The sequence below is a fragment of the Neltuma alba genome, unplaced genomic scaffold, assembly GCF_004799145.2.
Source record: "Neltuma alba isolate B1F8T4 unplaced genomic scaffold, ASM479914v2 tig00004229_pilon, whole genome shotgun sequence".
NCBI classification, from domain to species: Eukaryota; Viridiplantae; Streptophyta; class Magnoliopsida; order Fabales; family Fabaceae; genus Neltuma; species Neltuma alba.
This window is the reverse complement of record NW_021633614.1, coordinates 4,304-29,807: the sequence shown is the minus strand read 5'-3', so window position 1 is coordinate 29,807 and position 25,504 is coordinate 4,304. Positions and strand designations below refer to the sequence as shown.

The following is a 25,504-nucleotide window of genomic DNA, read 5'->3' as shown; positions in this document are numbered from 1 at the left end:
TTTTCTTTAAAGTTATCATCTCTTTTTTTTTTTTTTGGGACTGAAGTTATCATCTGTTTTATGCGTTGCATGAGAAAAGGAAGAATCCAGTTGTGACTGAAAATAAATTAATCACTCAACTTTTTGCATTTTCAAAGAGATCGTAATGGAATCACGAGTTCTTCTATAGTGCATTCATCACTGGGCAATATAATGTAATCAGGGTTTGGGTCTGAAATTAATGGTTTGAAAATATGCTGGGCCTATTAAGTTCATAAGCTTGTATGATTGGACATCCTAAAGGACTCGATTGTAACTGGGCTGCCCAATTTTCCATTGGGCCAAAGAGTATTAACTAAAAGCCCAATAATGAAAAACAAGAATTGTCCTTCCCTAAGATCCGGTAAGCCCATAACGCCTAATTTAGAACTGTCAAATCATTCCATTAATTTCAACTCACTTCAATCTTCAGCACCCCCCATCAACGAGGGGGCCTCAACATCCATAGAGTAAGTTTCTTATACTACATCTGCTACTAAATATAAAATTTATTTTTATAGTATTGAATATTTCATTCTGTAACATAACAAATATATTTACGTCTTTTTATCAAATTTCACTGTCATTTTAATTCTCATTCTTATAAAAAATATATCACCAACTCCTTAAGGGCTTATAATATCTGTGCCCTACATTAAGTTGAGCGAATATCATCAAAATTCAAAAGAAAGGGAATTGAGTTTTGTCAGAGACTTCTTATTAATTTTTTTTAAACATTATTCAATGAAAATTTGGAAAAAAAAAGTATATTTCTATGAAGATACAAAATATAAATTAAAAAGTAAAGATAGATTCAGCACCCTTATTTTATCTTTCAGATATATTCAGTATTCTGATCCAGACCTTTTCTCTTCTTTTTTGTGTGTGTATCAAATACCTTAACCTTATATTCTAATTTTTATAGTGTTAAATATAACTAAAAAAATAATATAAAGTATTAGGTATACCTTTAAATGTTTAAATATTTTTTTATGTGATTCTGTTTTTCACATACAGATATAAAAAGATGCTTGCTTACCAAAAAAAGAAAAAGATATAAAAAGATGCCGTTTTCATTTATTAGGAAACGAACACTTTTGCCTCAATCATGAATGTACTATTAATTACTTGGCAGACGGGAAAAAGAAAACCCACAATGGTACGCAGTTACGCACTATCATTGCGATAACAGGCGTATCAAAAACCAATTGTCATTACATGTGGTCACTACTTTATCGACTGAAATATCATGTGGTCACCTTATCATATCAAAAAAACTCAGACAAGTTTTTGGTGAATTATTATGTTCTCATTGCTAGGATTTAGGAGGATTAAAGGGGAAGAAATATTAACTACAAATAAATATAGTGACCCTAATGTCATTAATCATCTACAAATTATGACTTATCGCTCTTCTTTACAAGTTACGCTGTTCACAATCTGTAGTAACAAATAATGAAAAGAACCTAGCACACATAAAAAAATTACATATAAAAATTAAACGATTCTTAGCAAGGAACCAACTATAAATGGGCCAACAAAATGTAATCAAAGGATTTTTTTCTCCCGAAAAATCGAATCCTCCCACATATAAACATATGCATGGTCTATTCGCCACGTCAAATTAATAGGATCATCTTATCTCTTGCGCCAGGCAAAAGTACAACCACAAGGGAACGAATTAAATTAAAGCAAATTAATAATAGGCATGCAATTATTAGAAACTTCCAAAACAATACCTTCAAGGGGAATCCAGATTAATGTCACGTGCCCATATATAAAATCTAGCTACTTGTTGCTTCATGGTCCTCGAATCATCGCAAAAAGTAGTCTCTCTCTCCCTTGTACTTCCCACCTATTGTCACCGGCACCGCAAACCTTCATCATTATTCATTAGATTTGTAGCGAATGGTCTGGATGGATTTAATATTTTATTCCGCTTAAGGCACGTCTCTCTTTTTTATTTGTACCCCGAAATATTAAGTGAATAAATGTCCGTTTAAGATATTACTTTCAATTCTAAATATAAGATCTCGTTTGCAAATTATAAATAAGATTTTATATTCAGGGGAGGAGGTAGTATTATTGAAATTTAATGAAAAAAGCTAGTTAGATTTGAATTATTCGCTATATAGATTATATGTATATTGTCCATGGTTGAGTGAACTTGTTGGGAAGTGTAGCGGAGACCAATCTTCTATTAGAAGTGGTGGCTAATAAGAATCATCACCTTTATAATTAACACACGTGCTATAGAAAACGGAGGCGATTGAATTAATGGGTGTGTGAATAGGATAAGAAAGAAACCAGCTAGCTGTTAAGGGCCTTAAAAGGAAAATAATGCACCGCCCAATTGGTGTAATCATATGTTGATATATATATATATATATATTACACAAATCATATGTATACATGCATATATATATATATATATCATATTATTGTTCTCCAAATATTTCAAAGTATAAATATCTAAATTTTAAATATTTTATTTGAGAAGAAGATAAGGTTGATGCTGCTCTTACACCTTGGTGGTCCCGTCACGTTGCTTCGTAGGACCACTGCTAACAATTTGAAATTTTTATGTTTATAAGCATAAAAATATATAGACATATTTTTAGAAGATAAAAATAGAAATACAAAAATAAAATAAGAATTTTATGCATGAGTTTGTATTCTTCTTAATTAGAGAGATAAGTAAGAATCAATTAACTACTGGCAAAAGTCCAGATGTTTGCGCCAAGATCGAGTCCAGATGTTTGTGCTATCATATTAATTGCTGATGGATGGACTAAGAATCAATTATAGGAGATTAGAACTTTGAAACAAGTGATTCTGTATAATGCACGGCTCCCTTAACAAATACCAGAACACTTGTATCTCCAAGAGCTCCATTATGGACGTACGATGTTGGTCCCCTTGCTAGTTGGTTGCGTTGTCCTAGAATCAGTGGCTAGGAAATTTGACATTCAAAACACGTGCTGCCAAGCTGTCTTATTCTATATTAATTGATTGATTCTTGGGAAAATTGAATGAGAAATTTGGGAAGAAGAAGGACTAAAACTTGAAAATCATCATTACAGACTCCAAAATTTGCGATTGACCTTCAAGAAAATTTTAAGAATCTATACTAATAGTTCTTGAAACTGTATTGCAGATCTGCATGCACCTTCAAGAACCTTCAATATTTAATACTCCTCTGGTCTTATTTATAGGGCAGAGAGAGAAAGTTTTTTTTGGGTCCTATTTATTGGTCACTTTATTAAATTTTCAGCATGAATATACTATTCTGTCCTTTATTTATTATAGTAAAAGTAGTTATCTCTTTTGAAAGATGTATATATTAAATATGGATAAAATTAAAAAAATTTATATTTTAATAGAGAATTAATACATTTTAAGATTTTTTTTGTTTGTATAAAATACACTAGAAGTGCCTTATAAATAGGACTAAAGGAGTATATACTTCCTCTCAATTTTCTCACCCATTTGTTGCTTATAGACAGCTACAACTTTATACATATATGCCTCAAAATGAGTTTAAAATAATAGAATTTGACGCTACTGCCCCTGACCCTAGCCCATTATAAATTGGTGGTTTCTATAGCTCCTCCTACAGCAAGAAAGCACATAATTGCCTTGGCTTCTCTCAGCCTCTCTACTTTAATGGCTTCCAAAACACAACCTCTGATCACCATCCTCCTCTTATCCCTGTTGCTACTCTCTCACCTGAGCTGCTCCCATGGCTGCCCAGTCGTCACATACTGGGGACAGAATAGGAATGAAGGAGAGTTGAACACGGCATGCGACACCAGAAATTACGAGATAATCAACATAGCATTCTTGAACAAATTCGGCAATGGACAACCTCCAAAGATAGACCTCTCAGGGCATTGTAATTGGAACACTCCATCCGGTGAACCTGATTGCACTGGATATGCCTCCCAAATAGCGTATTGCCAAAGCCTAGGCATCAAAATCTTCCTTTCTCTCGGAGGAGATTCTTCGCAATATACCTTGGCTTCAGCTGCTGAGGCCAAGGAACTTGCAGATCACCTCTGGACCTACTACCTCAGTGGCCAAACCTCAGGTCCCTTGGGACTGGTGGCCTTAGACGGCATTGATTTTGACATCGAAGCTGGTACAAACCTGTACTGGGATGTCCTTCTTAAAGATCTTTACGCATACACCCAGCAAAAGAAGTTTTACTTATCAGCAGCACCACAATGTCCAATCCCAGATTACTACTTAGACGCCGCCATTAGAACTGGCCTCTTTGACTACATCTGGATCCAGTTCTACAACAACCCTCCCTGCGAATACACAGATGATGGAGATACTCAGAAACTTATCAATTCATGGAACCAGTGGACCACCACATACACCGCCACCAAGTTCTATGTCGGCCTCCCTGCGTCTCCCGCTGCAAATGGTAGTGCCGGTGGTTATGTCCCGATCGATGTGCTCAACAATGAGATTCTTCCGCAGGTAGAAACCTCTCCCAAGTTTGGTGGGGTTATGTTATGGAGTAGGTACTACGATAGTCTATCGGGATACAGCGATCAGATCGTGTGTATTGCCACTGGAGCTTTTGAAGCTGTGCGTGCGCCATTGGTTGGCATGATGAAATCTGCCTCCGAGGTTCTATATCGCGTTTTATCTTAGTACTAGTGCGTGACTGCAGCCTCTCTAGCTACTATCGTGTATGGAATAAGTTGTGTGGAAGGCTAGTGCCTTCGATCCTTAAGTGACAACTTGATTCTACTCAATTTGTCATCTACAAATAAAAGTTTAATCGATCTTGTGGTTGGTATGATTTATTTTTTTTTGGCCCAAAATGTTGCTAAGATTTGACTTAAGTGCTTTATAACAAGGTATTGAAAAATAGGCCGGTCTCTGAATAGGTCGAGATAGTGGGTAAAGGTTAGTGTGTAAGCTAGAATTAAAACAAGGTTCGAAACAGTGATGAATAAAAAAAATTAAAAATTAATTTAAATTCTAATCATGCCACCAAAAAGACTAAATATTAATTTAATATCTTAAATCTCTAACAAAATAATCACATACTTACATTGTCTTTCCAGTTTTCCTATAATTCTCTTGATAAATTGACATCACAGTATCATATTATTAAAATCACTAAATATTCATTCGAAAAAAATATTAAGATAGATTTATGGCAACAAAATACTCATATCTACAATCCTTTAGTCATTAAATAATACTCCTCTGATCCTATTTATAGGACACAGAGAGAAGATTTTTTTATCCTATTTATAAGTCATTTTATTAAATTTTCAAGTAAATGTACTTTTTGTCCTTCATTTATTATGGTGTAAGTAGTTATTTTTTTTTGAAAAGTGTAATATTAAATATGAGTAAAATTAGAAAATTGTTATATATTAATGGGAGAGTTAATACATTTTAAAGTTTTTCTTAATCAGTATAAAATATGTTAAAAATGCGTTATAAATAAGACCAAAAGAGTAATATTTTTAGCATTAAAATAACTTTAAAAAACACAACACAAATGGGTTAACCCACCAAACCGGTCAGGTTAACTCGGTTTTTCCTGAGTTGCAACGGGGTCATATCGGTCGACCCACCAACAGTTTTTGTTACTGACTGGACCAGTCAGGTGACCGTGGGCCAATTTCCCGTCTAACCTGGCTTGTTTGGTCCGGAATAGCACCTCATCACATACTTTCACCATCATCTTCTTCAAACCCATGTTCTTTTTTTCTTTTCTCACACCCAAAGTATCTTGTATATGCTTGAATGCTTTTGGTTGTGAAGACCCATCTATTACAGTATTAAGTGGTTTTCCCCCTTTCAGCGTGACTGCCTGCAAACCGATGAATATTGTTGGAGGCTAGATGAAAGCCAAAAGTCTCAGGCCTGGCTTTATTGGTGGATTGAATAGAGAGGGATGGGGAGCAGGAAGGAGAGACAATAGATCCGAGGGGAAGATGAGCATGCTGAAATGTTGCGGATAATAAGAGAGAGAAAGAAAATGGGTAAAGAGATGCCTCAAAAAGAGAGTTGAAAAATTCAAAAAAAAAGGAGCTTTTTAAAAAGATTATATTATAAATCTGAAAATTCACACATAAGCTGCTACGGAGGTTTAAATTTGTCCAAATGGAATGTTTTTATCGGTTAGTGTACAGGTGAGGTACCCAGTACCTAAGAATTCCTCAATGTTTGAGTGGCCCAAAATCATGGTTTGGATGGGATATCACCCAAACAATATCTATTTTGGAGAAATAATTTAAAATCATGGTTTGCGCCAAAACCAGGGTTTTGGAGCCCAAAATCATGGTTTTATGAGAAGTGAATCTATTCTGCTTGTAGTTCAAATTGGAGAGTATGATTGTACATCTCAACAATAATATGACTTTGACATCCCTCAATTATTTTTTTTATAAACATATTTAATCTTATATCTTATAAAATATATACACACATATTAATTATTTATTAATTATATCATCTTATGTATTATTAATTATGTGGTAAAAAATATATTATTAACAATTTTATTCTTTCAAATTAAAATATATCATAAAATCTATCTTTTATATAATTATTATATTAATTTATGTTTTTTAGGAATTTGTATATATAAAAAGTACTTTTGATAATAACTATTCAAACACTCTTACTTTTTAAAATTACTTTTTCACAAAATCTATCCTTTCTAAAATTCCCTTCTCCAAAATCTATTTTTCAAGTTATGGTTTAGTTTTATCCAAATATTTTTTTTATTCGCGATATGCATTATCTATTTGCCACATACGCGCCCAGCAGGTGCAAAACTTGTGGCCCGGGGGAATTGATGAACGAAGCAATATCCAAAGGATATCACTTTCGTAAACCAGCTGGCAATAAGACAAGGGCAATTATTAGAAACTATCAAAATAGTACGTTCAGAGGTACATCCAATTGTCACGTTCTCATCGCTCTTTGTTGCTCTATGGCCCTAGAATAGTATCAACAAAAAAGTTTTTCCCTGCAGTCCTTCCCACCAACACACTATTTTCACTGTAGATCTAGATCGTTGGATTTCTAATAAATGGATGAGATTAATATATATTATTTCCTGTCCTCAGTGTAAGAGCTGATTGACTAATTTAAATATATTAAAGAGATTTGTTAAGTTAGTTATTTGTAATAAATACGTGTTGTTTTTTTCTAAAATATCCTTACTAATAAAGTGTATTAGTTTTAATATTGATAAAACTTTTAACATATGCAACTATTACAAGGATTATCTTAAAAAAATGAATAAATATGAGAGACAAACTAAAGTGGATTGGAATATTATATTTATGAGCAATGTAAATTGAAAATCAAACCAACTCTCATATTAAAGACCAAAGGGTGCAGAATAATATATGGAGGTCAGAAACGGTTAGACGTGTGTGGAATGATTTTGGGATCCTTTCTCTATCTCACAGCTTTTTCTGTACTCTCTCTCCCCCCCCTTCTCTCTGTCTAAGCTTCTGCATCATCTGAGATTATATTTCCGCATATGACATACCTTACGTTCTCCCATGCCTATGCTCTGTAATCTCATATGAATACTTGATAATACATTCAGAGCTGGAACTGATTATATTGAGTGTTGTTGAAGTACTAACGTTACAAAGACTCACCTATCAGCGGCACCACATTGTGACCACATTCTGAAATATTTATAGCTCTGAATAATTATGGGTGAGATTATAAGCACACTACTAATTAGCTAGGGGGCAATAAGTCGCTAGATTATAATTTAGAAGATTCCTTCAATAGTGCACATTATGATGCCTTTTCAAGCCTCATAAAACTACATCCACACAATTACCTCAGACATGCATGAGTTTTCTATTTGCCACATCAAATATTACGCACACAAGGTACAGGCATATGGAAACCATGCAATATCCGACCAATTAATTCTTCTTTGAAAAGCATTGCTACCTAAAAATGCAGCATAACAAGAAGCAATTATTATGGGGGGAAAAAAACCAATTCACACTAATGAGAGGAACCGAATTAAACATCGCAAGCATCCAGGCATGGTCCTCTAGCCTGTTGCTGTTATGTTCCCAGAGCCAATAATTAATGACTGCAAAAATTCAACTTTAACACGCGTCACATGTAAATCTTCTATCTCATGCGATACTCTCTTATGATATAGGGAATATGATCAATCTAGCAACCACGTATCCGAAGGTTCTTTTGTCACAGCTAAAACTGAAAATTAAAACATGGAAAAGAACTTATTTGATGTTAAATGACCCGAGCCCTAGCTCTTTATAAATAGGCTGTTTCTGTTGCTTGTTCTAAACCAAAAAAAAAAAAAAAAAAACATTATCTTTGCTCCAATCAGTCCGCCATGGTTTCCAATATACAAGGTTGCATCCTTCTCCTTCTGTCCTTGCTGCTGTCTCACTTCAGCTCTGCCAAGGAACTAGGAATGGTCACGTACTGGGGCCAGAATGTGCATGAAGGAGAGTTGGATGAAGCATGTGCCACCGGGAATTACGAGATAGTAGACATAGCATTCCTCAGCATCTTTGGCAATGGACAAACTCCAGACATATACCTGTCTGGACATTGTTCTGAATCCTGAGGTGTCCCTTGCGCTAAATATGCCTCCCAAATAGCTAACGGCCAAAGCAAAGGCGTCAAAATCCTCCTCTCTCTCGGAGGAGACTCTCGGATATATTCACTTTCTTCAGCTCAAGACGCCAAACGAGTTGCTGCCTCTGGACCAACTTTCTCTATGGCCATCAGAATAATTCAGAAGGCCTGCTAGGAAACGCGATTTTACATGACATCGCCTTTGGCATCAAACAAGGTGGAACCTGTTATTATGATGATCTTGCCAAGGAGATTGACTCCTACAGAATGGTAAAAGATTTTCACCTATCAGCCGTACCACAATGTGCAATCCCTGATCCATACTTGGACTCAGCCATACAAACTGCACTCTTCGACCATGTTTGAGTTCAGTTCTACAATAACCCTTCGTGCCAATATTCTCCTTGGAATACTCAGGACCTTATGCACTCGTGGAACCAGTGGACTGACTTCCCCATCTCCAAGTTATATCTTGGCCTGCCGGCGTCTCCGGCGCCAACTGGCAGGGCTGGTGGCTATATCCCAGTAGACGGACTAAACCATGAGATTCTTCCACGTATAAAAAGCTCTCCCAATTACGGGGGTGTATGCTATGGAGCAGGTACTATGATATAGATTCTGGGCATAGCGGTAAGATCAAATCTGGTACTACTCTTGGAGAGTTCAATAATGTTGCCAAGATCTAATCAGCCTCAAGAGTGCTGTGTCGCCTTTTATCGCTGTACTATAGCTAGTGTGACTGCAACTTGCCTAGCAACTATCATGTATGGAATAAGCTGTAGAAGGCAAAGTGCCTTCGGTCCTTAAGTGACGACTTGATTATGCTCAAGGTTTTATTTAATTTTTTTTTGGTTTCTCTTTCATTAAACTTAGATGTCAAAACTGAAAATAAAGGGAAAAATTTTAAAAAGGTGACAATTATTTAGTATTCACATGTATCCATACATTGATTAATACAGAAAGATGAAGCCAAAAGAAGGAAGGAAAAAAAGTTCCATATGCATACTCACATCACCTGTAAATTGAAGGATTAATTAATTTGCAAGTTTTTATAGTTTCAACCAATTTTGAATCAGGTTCCTATAGTTTTTTAACTTTTTATCAGGTCCTTATACTTTCATCTGTTTTTAATTAGGTCTTTGCATTTATTCTTCTTTTTATCAAATCCCCGTAATTTTGCTAAATTTTCAATAAGTCCATGTAGTTTTAATTTTTATATTTCTTGCATCATGAATTTAAACGTGCTATACATATAATTCCATTTCTCCACATCATCATCAGCTGGCAATCGTGTCGTTTTCTTTTGTTTTATTAGAGATATAATTCCATTCTTTCCTTTTTCCTTCCCATTCTTTTTGCTCTTCTCCTTTTTCTAATCATAAAATCAATATTGAAATGGTTTATATTTTATTTCCTACAAATTAAAATGTTTTTTTATTTTTTTAATGCAACTATTCATTTCAAATTTTAGTGGCATAAATTTAATTTTTTATTTTTATTTTTTAATTTAACATTTGGATAATAATTTGAATTATATAACACATTCATTACAAAATGTGTACCGAATATCGATGAGTAATGTTAAATTGGATGTAATGCTTGGCTCATCATCATTTAACAAGAGTACCGCAAAAGGTGATCATTACACACCTGATATCCCTTTTTTTTGTTTTTGAATTAGACAATTTAACCTCTCTCCCCCCACGGAGAGGGGATCGCACACCCACACTTCACATACACCCATACACATCATATCTAATAGTTTTTTTATATTTTAAATATAAGATCTCAATTTTTTCTCAAACTTATAAATTTTTCACAAACTTAAATTATTGATATATTAAAGAGAGTTTCTGTTAGTAGAAGTAACGATCAGAGAGGATAATTGTTAAAAAAAATGATAGTTAAGAAAGTCAACAAACATTTTTTTATAAATAACCAACTTACTAAATTTTTAATATATGTAAATTAGTTATTAAGTTCCTATATTAATATGTAGATCAAGGAATTTGTTTGTGTTAAAATTATTTTTGGTTCTCTTTAAATACGTCCTTAATTAAATAGGAATATTTTTTAAAAGATCGTTTCTTAAAGTTGAAAAAACTTATAAAGTAGGAGTAGTTTTCTTAAAAAATATTGTAAAATATCGTAAAATTCTAAACTATATAGTATAAAAAAGAGACATAAACTTTTTGAAAAAATGATGATGTATCTAGAAGCGTAGGAAGACCAAAGATGGCCGATCGTGGTTCCCTAGCTAGTGATTACATAGCTTGCGGGGTCCTTGAAGAAAATGGCAGCAAAATTCAACATTCATAGCACGTGCTACGTAAAAGTCTTAATATTCTTATAGTTTAATTAATGATGCATTTCCTTGCTTCAACATGAGTTAAACATAATAGGATTTGACGCTAATGACCCCATTCCCAGCTAGCCCATTATAAATGGGTCATTTCTGTGGTTCCTGCTAAAACAAGAAAGCACATTGCCTTTGGCTTCTCTCAACCTTTACTTTCATGTCTTCCAAAACACAAGCTCTAGTCCTCCTCCTTTCGCCCTTATTGCTGCTCTCTCACTTGAGCTCATCCCAAGGCTGCCCAGTTGTCACCTACTGGGGACAGAATGTGAATGAAGGAGAGTTGAGCACAGCATGCGACACCGGAAAGTACGAGATCATCAACATAGCATTCATGAACACATTCGGCAATGGGCAAACTCCAAATATAGACCTCTCAGGACATTGTTCTGGGTCTTGGGGTGTCCCTTGCACTAAATATGCCTCCCAAATAGCCTATTGCTAAGGCCTAGGCATCAAAATCTTCCTTCCTCTCGGAGGAGCCTCTGGTCAATATGGCCTTTCTTCAGCTCAAGACGCCCAGGAGTTTGCACAACACCTCTGGACCTACTACCTCAGTGGCCAAAGCCCAGGTCTCCTCGTAAACGTGACCTTAGATGGCATTGATTTTGACATCGAAGCTGGTTCAAACTTGTACTGGGATGTCCTTCTTAAAGATCTTTACACTTACAAGGAAGTAAATACCTTCTATTTATCAGCAGCGCCACAATGCCCAATCCCAGATTACTACTTAGACACCGCCATCAGAACTGGCCTGTTCGACTACACCTGGGTCCAGTTCTACAACAACCCTCCCTGCGAATACACAGATGGAGATACTCAGAAACTTATAAGTTCATGGAACTAGTGGATCGCTACCTTCAACGCCACCAAGTTCTATGTTGGCCTCCCGGCGTCTCCCGCTGCAAATGGTAGTGCCGGTGGTTATGTCCCGATCGATGTGCTCAACAAGGAGATTCTTCCGCAGGTAGAAACCTCTCCCAAGTTTGGTGGGGTGATGTTATGGAGCAGGTACTATGATTATCTGTCCGGGTATAGCAGTAAAATCAACTGTACTGCCCCTGCAGCTCTCAAGGTTGTCCGCGCGCCGTTGGTTGCCATGATGAAATCTGCGTCGGAGGTTCTGCATCGCCTTTTATCGCAGTACTAGACTGTGACTCCAACCTCTCTGGCTACTATGTCATGTATGGAATCAGTTGTCGGAGGGTAGTGCCTTTCTTCCTTATCAAGTGATGAAAGCCTTCAGGTTATCATCAATGAGAAATAAAAACTTTAATTGAGTACGTGATACTGTTCTTTTAAGGTTTTACTAGTTTTTGTTTCTTGTTCATTTTGATGATGTTTGCGGTCGTATCCGTCTGGTGCGTGCAGCTGACACAGCTAATTAACACAAATCAACTTGCATCCATAACTCAGCGACGACATTACTTATTTAATTAATTAGGCCCCAGCCCCTTCTAATATTCTGGTACTAATATTAAAATACAAGCCAGGAATGTCTAGCTAGCTAGCTTCGCCTTTTACATGAGACGCATAAAAACGTCCTTCTACGTCGCGATAGTTTCTTCTATAGGGAATACAATCAATCATAGGTTCTTTTGTCCATAGCTAAGTTATGAGAAGTAAAATTTCAAGATAATACTCTTTTACTTTGCGGGAAATATATCGACGTTAATGTGACCACCGTCCAAGGCCATAGTTAACTTATGCTCCTTCGCTCACAACTTCTGCCTATTTTCCGATCATCGTTGGTTTTTTTTTTTTTTTGTGCGGCTATTTCCATAACTTAATTTTATTAATAATGCGACCATATTCATAGTTGTACTTCATAGTATTTATCTATTTTTTTCTTGATTAAAATATTTTAAATTTTAATATAGATTTGTATCTAAAAATGCTTGATGATCTATCATACCTTGAAAGAACATATTAAAACTGTTTTAGTTGACATTTGTTAATATATATATTTTTTTATCAATGGCCATAATTTTTCCCCCTATATATGGACAAATATTTCACATGTTTGTACTTCAAATTATTTATTCATATTTTCTCTAAGGACATGCATGTATTAAATTTTAGTTTAAATTTACCTTTAAAAACTGCTCGATGACCATATATTTAGGAAAAGCTCAAAACCTTTTTCTTTTTTCACTGGTATTTGACGATTTTTCAAATCATCTCTCTCTCTCTCTCTCTCTCTCTCACACACACACACACGCACACACACAATCTGTTCATCCAAACGCGCTATGTGAAAATTAATATTCCATTATTGCTTCACCTTTTCTTGTCGGTTTAGGATCTCATCAGCCAGGCTTTAAAAGTACCAACGCGTGGTTGTATGCAAAAATAGTTCCAGACACTTACAATACGTGTTCCTTCTACCTTCACATGGAGGCATGGCTATTCTAGAGGACAAGATGAATCTTTTGCAATGCTTTGAGGTACAATATAACGTAGTTGTTAATTATTACTTACAATATTTTTCAGCTTTATATTAAAATATCCATAAGCCAATCCGCAGTTGTCATGCATAATATTTTTGTATATATTCTCGTTGCTAGAGACAATAAGTAAGAATCAAGAATCAACTAAGAGATAATTACAACTAAGATATGTACAAGGCATTTGCCTGCGTCGTCACTCGTCATATTGTGGAAAAGAGGGAAAAAAGGAAATTTGACGTTAACAACCCTAGCCCTAGTCCATTGTTTTCATATGTGAGAGTTCTCATCGTTGTACTTTAATATTATTCTAAGATGCTTCCGACTAAGTGGCCTAATTTCTTGACAAGGGAAATTATCAACTAGAAACAACCAAGTCGCATTAGAGGGGAATCGAAATTTCACCCTCCCATGGTCACAAGATCAATGGCGACAAAGCTTCACGTGTAACGTAACTCAAGGCGCCACGTATATAATTAATTATTCCTCCGGTCTTAAATATAAGATTTTTTCATAGTGTAAATTATACTATAAAAGGAGTCTTATATTTAAGACCGGATAAATAATTTGATATCTTTACGTATCTCTCATACCCACTTCACACAGAACCCAACTCTTTCTAATAATGGATCTGGTATTAATATTATCTCTATTTCTAATTATAAGACTTTATTTACAAATTATAAATGAAGTCTTATAAAAGGTAATATACTAGATTGTGGTCAAATTGTGACAAGAGAAAATGGCCGAGCTTGTACGTCAACGTCTAGCTAAACTTTAATAGATAATAGAATAAAACGACAGTTGCTTGACTATGACTAGTGGAATAAACCAATGATGACATCAATTTTTATATTTATGATCTGAGTTGAGTGATTCCTATAATTTTTTGGACAAAAAATTGTTATTTTATGGACAGGAAAAATTATTACTCATAACAGTATTAAACTGTCAATGTTGATTAACTTAATAACCGTAACATTTTTGCGCCATTTGACGTATGTCTTGACTTGGCCTCTTTAAACTCGAGCTCATCAAGGGCCAGTCCATTTGATGTATGTTTTAACCATTTTGACAATTATATTTGTCCATTTTTTTAGCTAGTACATAAGTTGCCTTCTTTCACCCACTGTTTAGGCTATATTATTGGTGGTTACATGCTTTAATCACCCAAGCCCTAGTCCATTATTTTCATATGTACTGTGAAACTTCTCATCATATATACTTTGTTTTTCTAAGATGCTTCCGATAAGATGATCACATTTTTTGACAGAAGAGATTATTAACTAGAAAACAACAAAATCACATCAGGGAGAAACCGAAATTTCACGTAAGATCGACGACCTTGTTCCCTATAATGCTGCTAGCGTTTCAACCGTGCCTGCCACATATATATAGATAATTAATTCGATAGTTTATCCTTGCATCCCCACCTAATCCCTCTACATAGAACCCAACTCCTGCTAATAATCTGGTTTTAATATTAGATTTTCTCATGTCGTGACGACAGAAATAATGAAATACAGGCCTCGCTTGGACACGTCTACCTAGTTATCTTTAGTAGAGTAAAATTACAGTTGCTTGGCTATGACTAATCAATAGCCAACAGGCCGAAAAATTAGTCGTTATGATTTGAGTAGAGTGATTTGAATACTTTTGGGCCAAAAAGTTATGGAAAATCACAAATAAAGACGCTAAAAATAGAAAATTGTGAATAGAAACCCATTACAACATTAATATTGGTTTTCATAACAATTGATGAACGAATGATAACAATTTTTATGAATGGCTCTTTGTATGCAAATTTTCAATTTTCAGAGACTTTTTTTGCTATTTTTCACAAGTTATGTTATTTATATAAACAATTTTATTACGCGCAATGATATTATGAAGGTGGAGTAAAAAGAAAGGAGAAGCTATGAGGACAAAGGAAGGGTTTAGGGAAAAATATAATTGTCAAAGGCCGCCTTTTCAATTTTTCCATTTTCATTTCCATTTAATTAAATATAAAAATTAAATTCGAGAAAAATTGCGTTAAAACTACCCTGGACATATGCAAAACTTAGAACGGTGACTCCAATTTCAACAGAAATAATAAAATGCTCAAGTGTATTTAAATAGAATTATGAGATATTGTGCTTTTTTTTTTTTTTTATAACACTGCTCTTTTCAAAAGTAAGGCTGCCGATGCTCTAGCGGCCGAGATTTTTTCTGGAAATGTTGGTCAAAGTGGAATTTGATCCGCCCCCTGAATTCTTAACAAAAAATTATAACTATTGAGCATCAAATTATTTTATTAAAATGGTGTAAAATAATATATAAACTATCAAATAAAAGGGCATATTTCAGGAGATTTAATACACCATTTACTACGCTTGAAATAAGTTTCACCATTTCATATTAGCGGTTTGCAAGATTTTGTTACAAATTGGACTCTTCGAAAAATCAAAGTAGACGAGCATACTTTAAGATATTTAAGAAATTTACTACACGAGAAGCACATTTCACCAATTTACAATTTTTTTATGAGTTTCACACTTGGAAAAATCAAAGTAAAAAAGGAAATGTTTCATAGAAATTACTACACTAGCGATGTCATTTACTACGTGAAACGGTCAAACCTGCTTCAAGTGTATTATATTCTTGCTCTAGTAGTGTAAATTCTCTGAAATAGGGCCTTTTTATTTTAATATTTCCAATTGCGAAATTCATTAAAAAAATGTTGCAAATTCGAGTCACCTTTACGGGATTTCTATATTTTGGGGCTATTTTAATGGGATTTTTCCAAATTAATATTACAAGCTCTAAAATTTCAAAAATACTACAAAAATATGCCGGGCAAAGTATATATTAAATGATTGGGCTTGCAGCAATTAACTAACAAGAGCTAAGTGTACACAGGGAAATAGGTTAGCTAGTTAGTCTCTCATTACGTGATAAATTAATATTCAAATTCTTATTATTAAGAAAGGTACTCATATTTAGTGCTGAACCATACTTTAAACATAATAATGAAATTAATAATGTAAAGCTCCAATCCAAATAGATAAGAAATATGTATAATGAAAATTTCATTAAAAAAATATTTTTGTGTACCTAAAATATCCTTTGAGCTTGTCCTAACCTTTAGATCACGTATTGTAGCTCTTCTCACTCTCTCCTTTTATTCTCTTGCTCTCTCTTCCTCTTCTGTGCTCTCTTCCTCTAGCTTGAAAAAAAATAACTGGGATAAGGGTATATAATACTCTCACATTTAATTCCTTCCACTGCTCCTTCCTATTTTCTTCAACCTATACTCCCCCTATACTTTTTTTTTTCCATCTAAGTCCTCCCTTCTTTTCATTTTTCAGTTAATGCTTCTCCATTATTTTTCAACTTCCTTTACTATTCCTCCCATTTTTTCCACCTCCATCTGTCTTTTTCTCTTTCTTTTTTTCCCCTTCATTAATTACTCCTTCCCAACATTCTTGTTTCATTTAATACACTCCACTTTTTTCAACTTCATTTACTACCCCTCCCCTAAAATTCTATTCATAAGTCAAATGCCACAACTTTTCACCAAATTCGATGGAAAGTTGTTTCTTTTTTCTTTTTGTAAAAATAAAAATAAAATATTATGTAAGTGCTTTCGAAAAAATAGTATGTTAGAGCACTTGTCATCAAGAAATACCTTGGCCAATTGCTTTCGAAAGAGAGACCTTGAAGTCTTTACTGAAGAAAAAATTAACCAAAGTACTACCTCTGGTTCTAATTATAAGAGCTAGTTAGCTAATTTGAAGAGATTAAGAAAAGAAGTTAAGTTAGTTATTTGTAATAAATACGTTTTGTCTTTTCTAAAATATCCTTACTATAATTAAATGTATTAGCTATAATTACCATTATTAGGAGAACTATCTTAGAAAAAAATATATAAATATGAGAGACAAAGTGAACTGGGATATTATATTTAGAACCAAAATAAAAGTTAAATAAGGTTTTATATTAAGGACTGGAGGTAGTATATAATTTAACCAAATCTACCGGGGGGGAAGAAAAAGGCGCACCCCAAGCACGGTTTCACCGTCTTTGAAATCAACCATTCATATGTTGTCCATAAGTAGCCCACCTCGTCCTCTGTTATATAGGGCACAGCAAAAATCGAACTAACACATATTAGTTGAAGATCGGCATTGAAGAAGGCTCAAAGCTCCACCATGGGAAGTGCCTCCATGTTAGCCTCGGTCGCCATGAGAAGGCATGCAAAGATTACAACCTCATCTATCAGTTAATGGGAGTATCAACTTCCCAATATGTTTCAAGTTTTAATATGTATACTTGTGAGTAAAATCATTCACTTTCAGGCTTGAAGGTAAGGTGGCTCTGATCATAGGCGGTGCGAGCGGAATTGGCGAGTGTACTGCGAGGCTCTTTTCGCAGCACGGAGCTAAAGTGCTGATCGCTGATATCCAACATGACTTGGGTCACTCAGTTTCCAAAAGCATCACAGATTCGTCATCGTCTTTTTCCTCTTCTTCTGCTACCTATGTCCATTGCGACGTCACAAAGGAACAGGACATCGAAAACGCCGTGGACACTGCGGTTTCAAAGTACGGCAAGCTTGACATCATGCTCAACAAAGCTGGTATTGGCGGTGTCAACAAAACCAACATCCTCGAAAACCACAAATCCGAATTCGAGGAAGTCATTAACGTGAATCTGATCGGTGTCTTTCTGGGGACCAAGCACGCTGCTAGGTTGATGGTCCCTGCACGAAGTGGCAGCATCATATCAACGGCCAGTGTGTGTGGCTGTATGGGTGGTGGGGCCTCACATGCGTACACGAGCTCGAAGCATGCAGTGGTGGGCCTGACAAGGAACACCGCCGTGGAGCTCGGACGGTTTGGGATTCGGGTGAACTGGGTGTCGCCATACTTGGTGGCGACACCGTCGGCTAAGGCTTTCTTCAGGCTTGATGATGAGGGAGTCGATGGGGTTTATTCTAACCTTAAAGGTTCAAAGCTTGAACCTCAAGATGTGGCTGAGGCGGCACTGTACTTGGCAAGTGACCAGTCTAAGTATGTGACCGGCCACAATCTCGTGATAGATGGAGGATTCACAATCACAAATCCTGGTTTCACTGTTTTTGGGGATAAAGAGTGAATGCACTGTTACGAAAATCTGATGAGTTCTGTTTTGGGAGATTCGTGTATATTTTTCCTCTCTGTCTTTGTCCGATTTTATCACTTTCAGTGTGCGTTTTTGGATTTGATGGATGTTGTATTTGTAATAAACTAATCTATTATATATCTCTACTTTGTTAAGTAGCTGTATTACGACCTGAATATGGGAGGACTCGTTCAAAGAGTTCAAAAACTAATTATTATATATATAACACAAGATTAAATTAAATAAAAAAATATAAAAAAGTATATCTTAAGAAAATTGAAGAGCGATATATGAGAGGGGAAAGGCACTTGGTTCAGAAAGTCTTTCTTAATTTTATCGATGGTCTCTTATTTCACTCCTCCACATTATCATGATATCGAGGGGGGAAAAAAGTATAGTGACATAATTAAAAATAGTTGGATGTCTGAAAATATTTTCTTTCTCGCTTTGTATCTCCATCGTTAAACATGGTTAAGTTTTAGTACATCATTGGATAAAAGATGGGGAGTATTCAAGGCATAAAGGATCGCATCAAATATTCATTGAACTATGCAATATATTTTATACTTGATAAAAACAAATCTTAGCAAATTGTTTCTTATATTTAAAATAAGTATAATAAAAAAACCATTTTAATAAGTATTTTAGAGTACTATGTACATAAAAAATTATTTTAAACTACTGGGTGCCAGTAAAAAAATATTTCACTTTGTTAAATGATCCTTAGAAAAGTACATATTTATCACCCCATTTTACCACAAAACGGTGTGGTTTCAATGGTAAAAGAAGGCAGGGAGCGTAACCAAAAAGGAGAGAAGCCAAGTTCATTAAAAACCCTCTCAAAGGCAAAGTATAATTGATCACTAATTTTCCAATTCGCAGCCTCTTAACAATCTATCATTTTCCCTCGGGTACCCTAATTAGATGACGTGTGGTGAAGGGTGCATTACCAAAATGAATTAAAATTTTCTTTAAAATATAAATTTGTTAACAGATTATAAAAAAAATTTGAAGAAATGGGGAAAAATGCACATAACTCAAGAAATTTTTCTCAAGTGAGAATTAAAGAAAAAAATTTGAAGAAAAAAAAATTTATTAGAAAAATAGTGACAGTAACGAAACCGTTGTTTGGATAACTAGTTCCATAAGAAGAACGTGGAATACTTTAGAAAAGAAAATGCAATGAATAAAAACAAAGGTAGCGTCTAATTAATTGCACCATGATACAATTACTGAGAAAACATCGTCCGCAGTTATTTGACTGTTACTGAATCTCTAAGTTGATCATGTCAGTTACTCAACCCTTATTATAAGATCTTTTTAAATAAATTGCACGGTTTAAGAAAGCAGTTAAAATTAGTTAAAAATAATTAATATGTACCCAATGCAATTTTTTCCAAATATACCCTTATATATAAATGGGTAAATGTGAGAGAATAATAGTGAGATAAATTAAAAAAAAGAGAATGTATTAAATACATTAAATTAGGGATAAAATAGGTAATAATATATTAAATGCTCAGACAAACTCAAAAAGGATCTTATAAAAAGGGACAGACTTATTTAAAAAATTGGATCTTATAATAAGGGACGGAATAGTACAAACTAAATTGTATACTAACTCTCATTCTTAATATAAGATTTAATTAACTAATTTGAATAGAATAAAAAAATACTAAATTATTTTAAACTATTTATATTTATCACTTTTCTTCAACTAATTTGTTTCACTCATAAATTGAGATATAATTTAATAATCTATATAAGTAGCTCAGAAAAGTCATATAATATATGCTATAATTAAATTATTTAATAAATTTATTAATCTTCTCAAATTAGTTGATTGTATCTTATATTAAAGATTGGAAGGAAGTATAAACTTCAATTGAGTGTGTATGTGATATTGTTCTTTTGGGGTTTTAACTTGTGTTTCTTGTTGATTTGGATGTTTTTTGCGATCCTGGTGTTAATTACACAAATCAAACCGGAGCCATAGCTCAACGACATTATTTATTAGTTTGTGCTCACAAATCACAATCATCATGTCTAGTTGAGTCCTGATGAAGATGATAGAGTAAATCTACAGGTGGTTGATTGATTATTTTACTTGGGAAGTCGCAAAAAAACAATCATATTAGGACTGTGGATTACCCAAGAATATATACTATTTATTATAAGATTATTTTTAATTAAATTGTGCAGTTTAAGAAAATAATTAAAATTAGTGAGAAGCAATTAATATGTAGTAAATATAATTTTTTTTCAAATATATCCTTATATATAAATAGATAAATGTGAGAAAGTAATAGTGAGATAAATGAAAAAAGAGAATGTATTAAATGTATTAAACTAAAAATAAAATAGATAACAATATATTAAATGTTCCAACAAACTCAAAAAAATCTTATAAAAAAAATAAACCTATTCAAAAAATTGAATCTTATAATAAATATACATATAAACACACACATATATATACAGATACACACACATATCACCGTGTCATGTAACGGGGGAAGCAATTATGAATCGTGACGCTGCCAAATCAAAGAATCATACATATCTTACTTGACACGAGATTCGATGTGTACCCATCGATAACTCAGGATACGGCCTAATGCATCCCCGCTGGCCTATCACGTGAATCAGCAGAAGGCCCAGTTAACTTAGACGTGGCTCCCACATCGCCCAGTCTCAACAATCGGCTGCATCATATTTATTCATTCTTCACGCGTTCTTCTTCATAAATGAATGATGTGCTTGTTGTTTCAAACAGTTATAAAACGGCAAACAAATAGTATCTCCAGTTTTTAATTTGAGGTTTTGTTTAATTTTTATTTTAATTCTAAATATAAATTCTTAATCTATTTTATCTCTCATATTTATATATTTTTTAAAAATAATTCTTAATGATAGGTATAGCTAATGCACTTAATTAATAAGAATATTTTAGAAAAAACAATATCTATTTATTATAAATAACTAACTTAGCTTATTTTTTTAATCTTTTTAAATAAATCAACTAGTTCTTATAATTAGGACCGAAACTAATATATAGTAGTAATCTTTTGAAAGTGACAATTAAAATAAAAAACGGACAGAGGGAATACACTTTAATTATGTTAGATAAGGAATTAATAGAAATAAATTTAATCAGACATGAAAACCACGTTTAAAGTTTTAATATTATACTCCATGATAAGAAATCTGTCTATATTTGGTTACTCTCCTTTGATATATTGCTGCCGTTTCAAAGCTCCTTTTGAAACGAGAGACACGTACGGCTTCTTGATTGGTACTATGCTCAACATTTGATAGAATGAGTCCCATTTTTCACCATTTGTGACGTGTGTATTTTACTGTGAACAATGCTGCTATCCTTCTGCAATTAAGGTTAATTTTAGTTGTTGACAGATAAGCTGTTGCTTAAATTAAGAGTAGCCATCTTTCTCTCTCTTACGTACGCCCGCGCGCACACATGTTATTAATTTAAACGTGTTATATATGTACGTAGATATCGTCAACCAATCGTGTCAATTTTGCATTCTTCTTAGAGATAAGAATCAATAGGGAATTGCAGCTTTGAAATAATATATTCGTTAACATGTGTGTGCTAAAAATTAATAGGCCGTCTCTCGTTGGTTGCCTCTCGACGGGAGCACAAATCTTTAGAAGAACCACATTTTAAAAGGGAAAACTAATTTAGAGACCCTTATAATTTACTTCATTTTTGAATCAGGTTCTAAATTTTTTTTTTAATTGGGTACTTTAACTTTCTACTTTTAGAGCTGTTAGTCCCAGTGGTTTAAATCTGTTAAATAAGTATTGACGCGGTTGAGAATTTCTGTTAAAAGGCACGGCCTACTCAATAATAAAAAGCCATGTCTAAAAGCTTCTTCCACCTTGCCAAGCTCTCCTCTCTCTTTTTGCTCAGTCCTCCTCTTATCCCTCATTCTCTCAACCTATAAATCGCTCACAATTTCTTCTCATCTTACCATAACACCTCCCTACGGTCACGTCTCTTTCTCTGTCCAACTTGAGACCATTTGAATCTTCTTTCAATCAATGAGAATTATTTTGCAATTTTGATGGATGCAACCCCATGAAATGTATTGGAGGTCCTTTAACCAAACCAAATACTATTGTCATAGTAAAGCACAAAATAGGACCCAGAATCTTGGCCATGCCATGTAGATGCTTCACAGATCAATGCTTAAGCACAAAAGTAAAGATGCATTGGTTCTAAGAAATTTTCTGATGCCTCTGAAAATTAAGGTGATGATGTTCAAATGGCCAAAAAGTTGTCTGCAAAACAGAAAAACAATTATATTTTTATTCAAGCCCCTGCTTTAGTAATAGAAAAACAGAAAGATCAAGGAAGTAACCAACAACTTCTCCAAAGCTAAACTAGACTAAATGCCCAACAAGGTTTGAGTCATTGCCAAGTCAACCATGGTAACCTTGTCCACTTGCTTGGTTATCCTGTCAAACTGGACTGCCAATCCCTTCTCATCTGTGAATTCATCTCTAGGTACAGTTTCACAATTGTGTCGTTCAAGAATGATAGGGGAGATGTTGATGAATAGCAAAAAGAGAGAGGAGAGCTTGGTCCTGAGGTTGCAATAATGGAAGGAGGCAATGCTAACCAAAAGAGAAGATGATGTTTTTAGAAGTGGCAATCAAGTGGACAGTGCTTTTTAACAAAAATTCTTAACAACGTTAATACTTATTTAACGAATTTAAACTATAGGAACTAACAACTCTAACAGTGAAAAATTAAAGGATCTAACAAAAAAAAATTCAAGGACCTGATTCCAAACTGAGGTAAATTATAAGGAACTCCCTATTAATTTTCCCTTTTAAAAATTAGGAGTTTGGAGACCCAACACTTTACAAGGTTCCCTTTTCAAGAAAACCTATCCAACGTTAGAGGGGTGATCAAAATCTCATAAACTAGAAGATAAAAGAAACACATCCCATCCAGATCACATGTAATACAGAGATCCACCATTTGTTGGTCCCCTATCTGGCTTCTTAGAGTAAAAATCTTGCACCTCTCTAGATTTTATTCTTTATAGTGAAAAGCAGAATCCATCTACCGCACGGGTTCATTGGTTTTTTGAATCACGAGGCTAAGTTCTTGGCAGCTACAAACTTTAACATCATTCATTTCCTTTCCTAATCATACATGTGGAAGGGACAAGTCTTTGACGTTGGCAAAAAACAAAAAACAAAAATGAAAAATAAGTATTTGACGTTAATGACCCTGACCCTAGCTAGCCCATTATAAATTGGCTGATTCTCTTGCTCTTGCAGTAAACAAGAAAGCATTGCCTTTTTCTTCTCTCAACCTTACCTCCATGGCTTCCAAACCACAAGCTTTGGTCCTCCTCCTTTGGCCCTTGTTGCTTCTCTCTCACTTGAGCTCATCCCTAAGCTGCCCAATTGTCACCTACTGGGGCAAGAATGTGAATGAAGGAGAGTTGGATGCAGCATGCCAAACCAAAAAGTACGAGATCATCAACATAGCATTCATGAACACATTCGGCAATGGCCAAACTCCAGACATAAACCTAGCAGGACACTGTCATTGGTCCTGGGGTGTCCCTTGCACTAAATATGCCTCCCAAATAGCCACTTGCCAAAGCCTGGGCGTCAAAATCTTCCTTTCTCTCGGAGGAGCTTCTGGCTCCTATTCCCTTGCTTCAGCTGAAGAAGCCAAACAATTTGCCTCCCACCTGTGGACCTACTACCTCAGTGGCCAAAGCCCAGGTCTCCTAGGACAAGTGGCCTTAGATGGCATTGATTTTGACATCGAAGGAGGTACAAACTTGTACTAGGATGTCCTTCTTAAAGAGCTTTACGCATACACCCAGCAAAAGAAATTTTACTTATCAGCAACACCACAATGTCCAATCCCAGATTACTACTTAAACACAGCCATTACCACCGGCCTCTTCGATTACATCTGGGTCCAGTTCTACAGCAACCCTCCATGCCAATACACTGATGATGGAGACAGTCAAAAACTGATAAATTCATGGAACCAGTGGACCACCACCTTCACTGCCACCAAGTTCTATGTCGGGCTCCCGGCGTCTCCCGCTGGCAATGGCAGTGCCGGTGGTTATGTCCCGATCGATACGCTCAACAACGGGATTCTTCCGCAGGCGAAAACCTCTTCGAAGTTTGGTGGGATTATGTTATGGAGCTATAACTATGACGAAATGTCTGGGTATAGCGATCAGATCATATGCCATGCCTCTCAAGCCTTTAATGTTGTTCGTGCGCCATTGGTTGCCATGATGAAATCTGCGTCGGAGGTTCTGTATCGCCTTTTATCACACTACTAGACTGTGGCTGCAACCTCTCTTGTTGCTCCTATGTATGGAATAAGTTGTAGGAGCAGGCTAGTGACTTGCGTCTTAATTACGTGGCAAACTTGATTAGTTTAATCCTATAATTGTTAGTCTTGTTGCTCCTATGTATGGAATAAGTTGTAGGAGCAGGCTAGTGCCTTGCGTCTTTATTACGTGGCAAACTTGATTAGTTTAATCCTATAATTGTTAGTCTTTAGTTTTTGTTTTTATGGCTGTAATTTTTTTGAAATTGAAAGTCTGGCTCAAATTAAATTAAAATGACTTCAAAATTGACATTTACTATTAACTGTCAAAATTCTAGAAATTGGCAAATTTTAAGTACCAAATTAAAGCCATTAACTACATGCAGTTTGTATAATTAAGCACCAAGCAAGCGATGAAGTTTCCCTTGCCCCCCGGGGGGGAGTTGGCTCAAATTTTTTATTTTGTGTATTTACCAAGGATAATTTCATAAAAAAATGATTTTATAACATACAAAATTATTTGATAGAAAATCATAATTTAAACACATGTTGATAATTTTAAAAAAA

At 34.7% G+C, this 25,504-nt stretch overlaps 3 protein-coding genes across 4 annotated transcripts; all 3 read left to right on the top strand.

The window, feature by feature from the left end:
- The first annotated feature begins 3,650 nt into the window (after positions 1-3,650).
- On the top strand, positions 3,651-12,181 carry LOC114744018 (hevamine-A-like). 2 transcript variants are annotated; one of them, XM_028932199.1, is made up of 2 exons: positions 3,651-4,614; positions 12,078-12,181. In XM_028932199.1, exons 1-2 carry the CDS (start codon positions 3,685-3,687, stop codon positions 12,150-12,152), a joined length of 1,005 nt encoding a protein of 334 aa, XP_028788032.1. In that variant the 5' UTR covers positions 3,651-3,684; the 3' UTR covers positions 12,153-12,181. The 2 variants fall into 2 exon arrangements, with proteins under 2 accessions (XP_028788032.1, XP_028788033.1); XM_028932200.1 differs by lacking the exon at positions 12,078-12,181 and having other exon boundaries at positions 3,651-4,834.
- Positions 12,182-17,642: 5,461 nt separating this feature from the next.
- On the top strand, positions 17,643-18,588 carry LOC114744019 (secoisolariciresinol dehydrogenase). The gene is made up of 2 exons (XM_028932201.1): positions 17,643-17,683; positions 17,790-18,588. The coding sequence occupies exons 1-2, from the start codon at positions 17,643-17,645 to the stop codon at positions 18,586-18,588; spliced, it is 840 nt and encodes a 279-aa protein (XP_028788034.1).
- Positions 18,589-23,954: 5,366 nt separating this feature from the next.
- LOC114744017 (hevamine-A-like) lies at positions 23,955-24,947 on the top strand. Its single transcript, XM_028932198.1, has 2 exons — positions 23,955-24,417; positions 24,517-24,947. Exons 1-2 carry the CDS (start codon positions 23,955-23,957, stop codon positions 24,945-24,947), a joined length of 894 nt encoding a protein of 297 aa, XP_028788031.1.
- Positions 24,948-25,504: the final 557 nt, after the last annotated feature.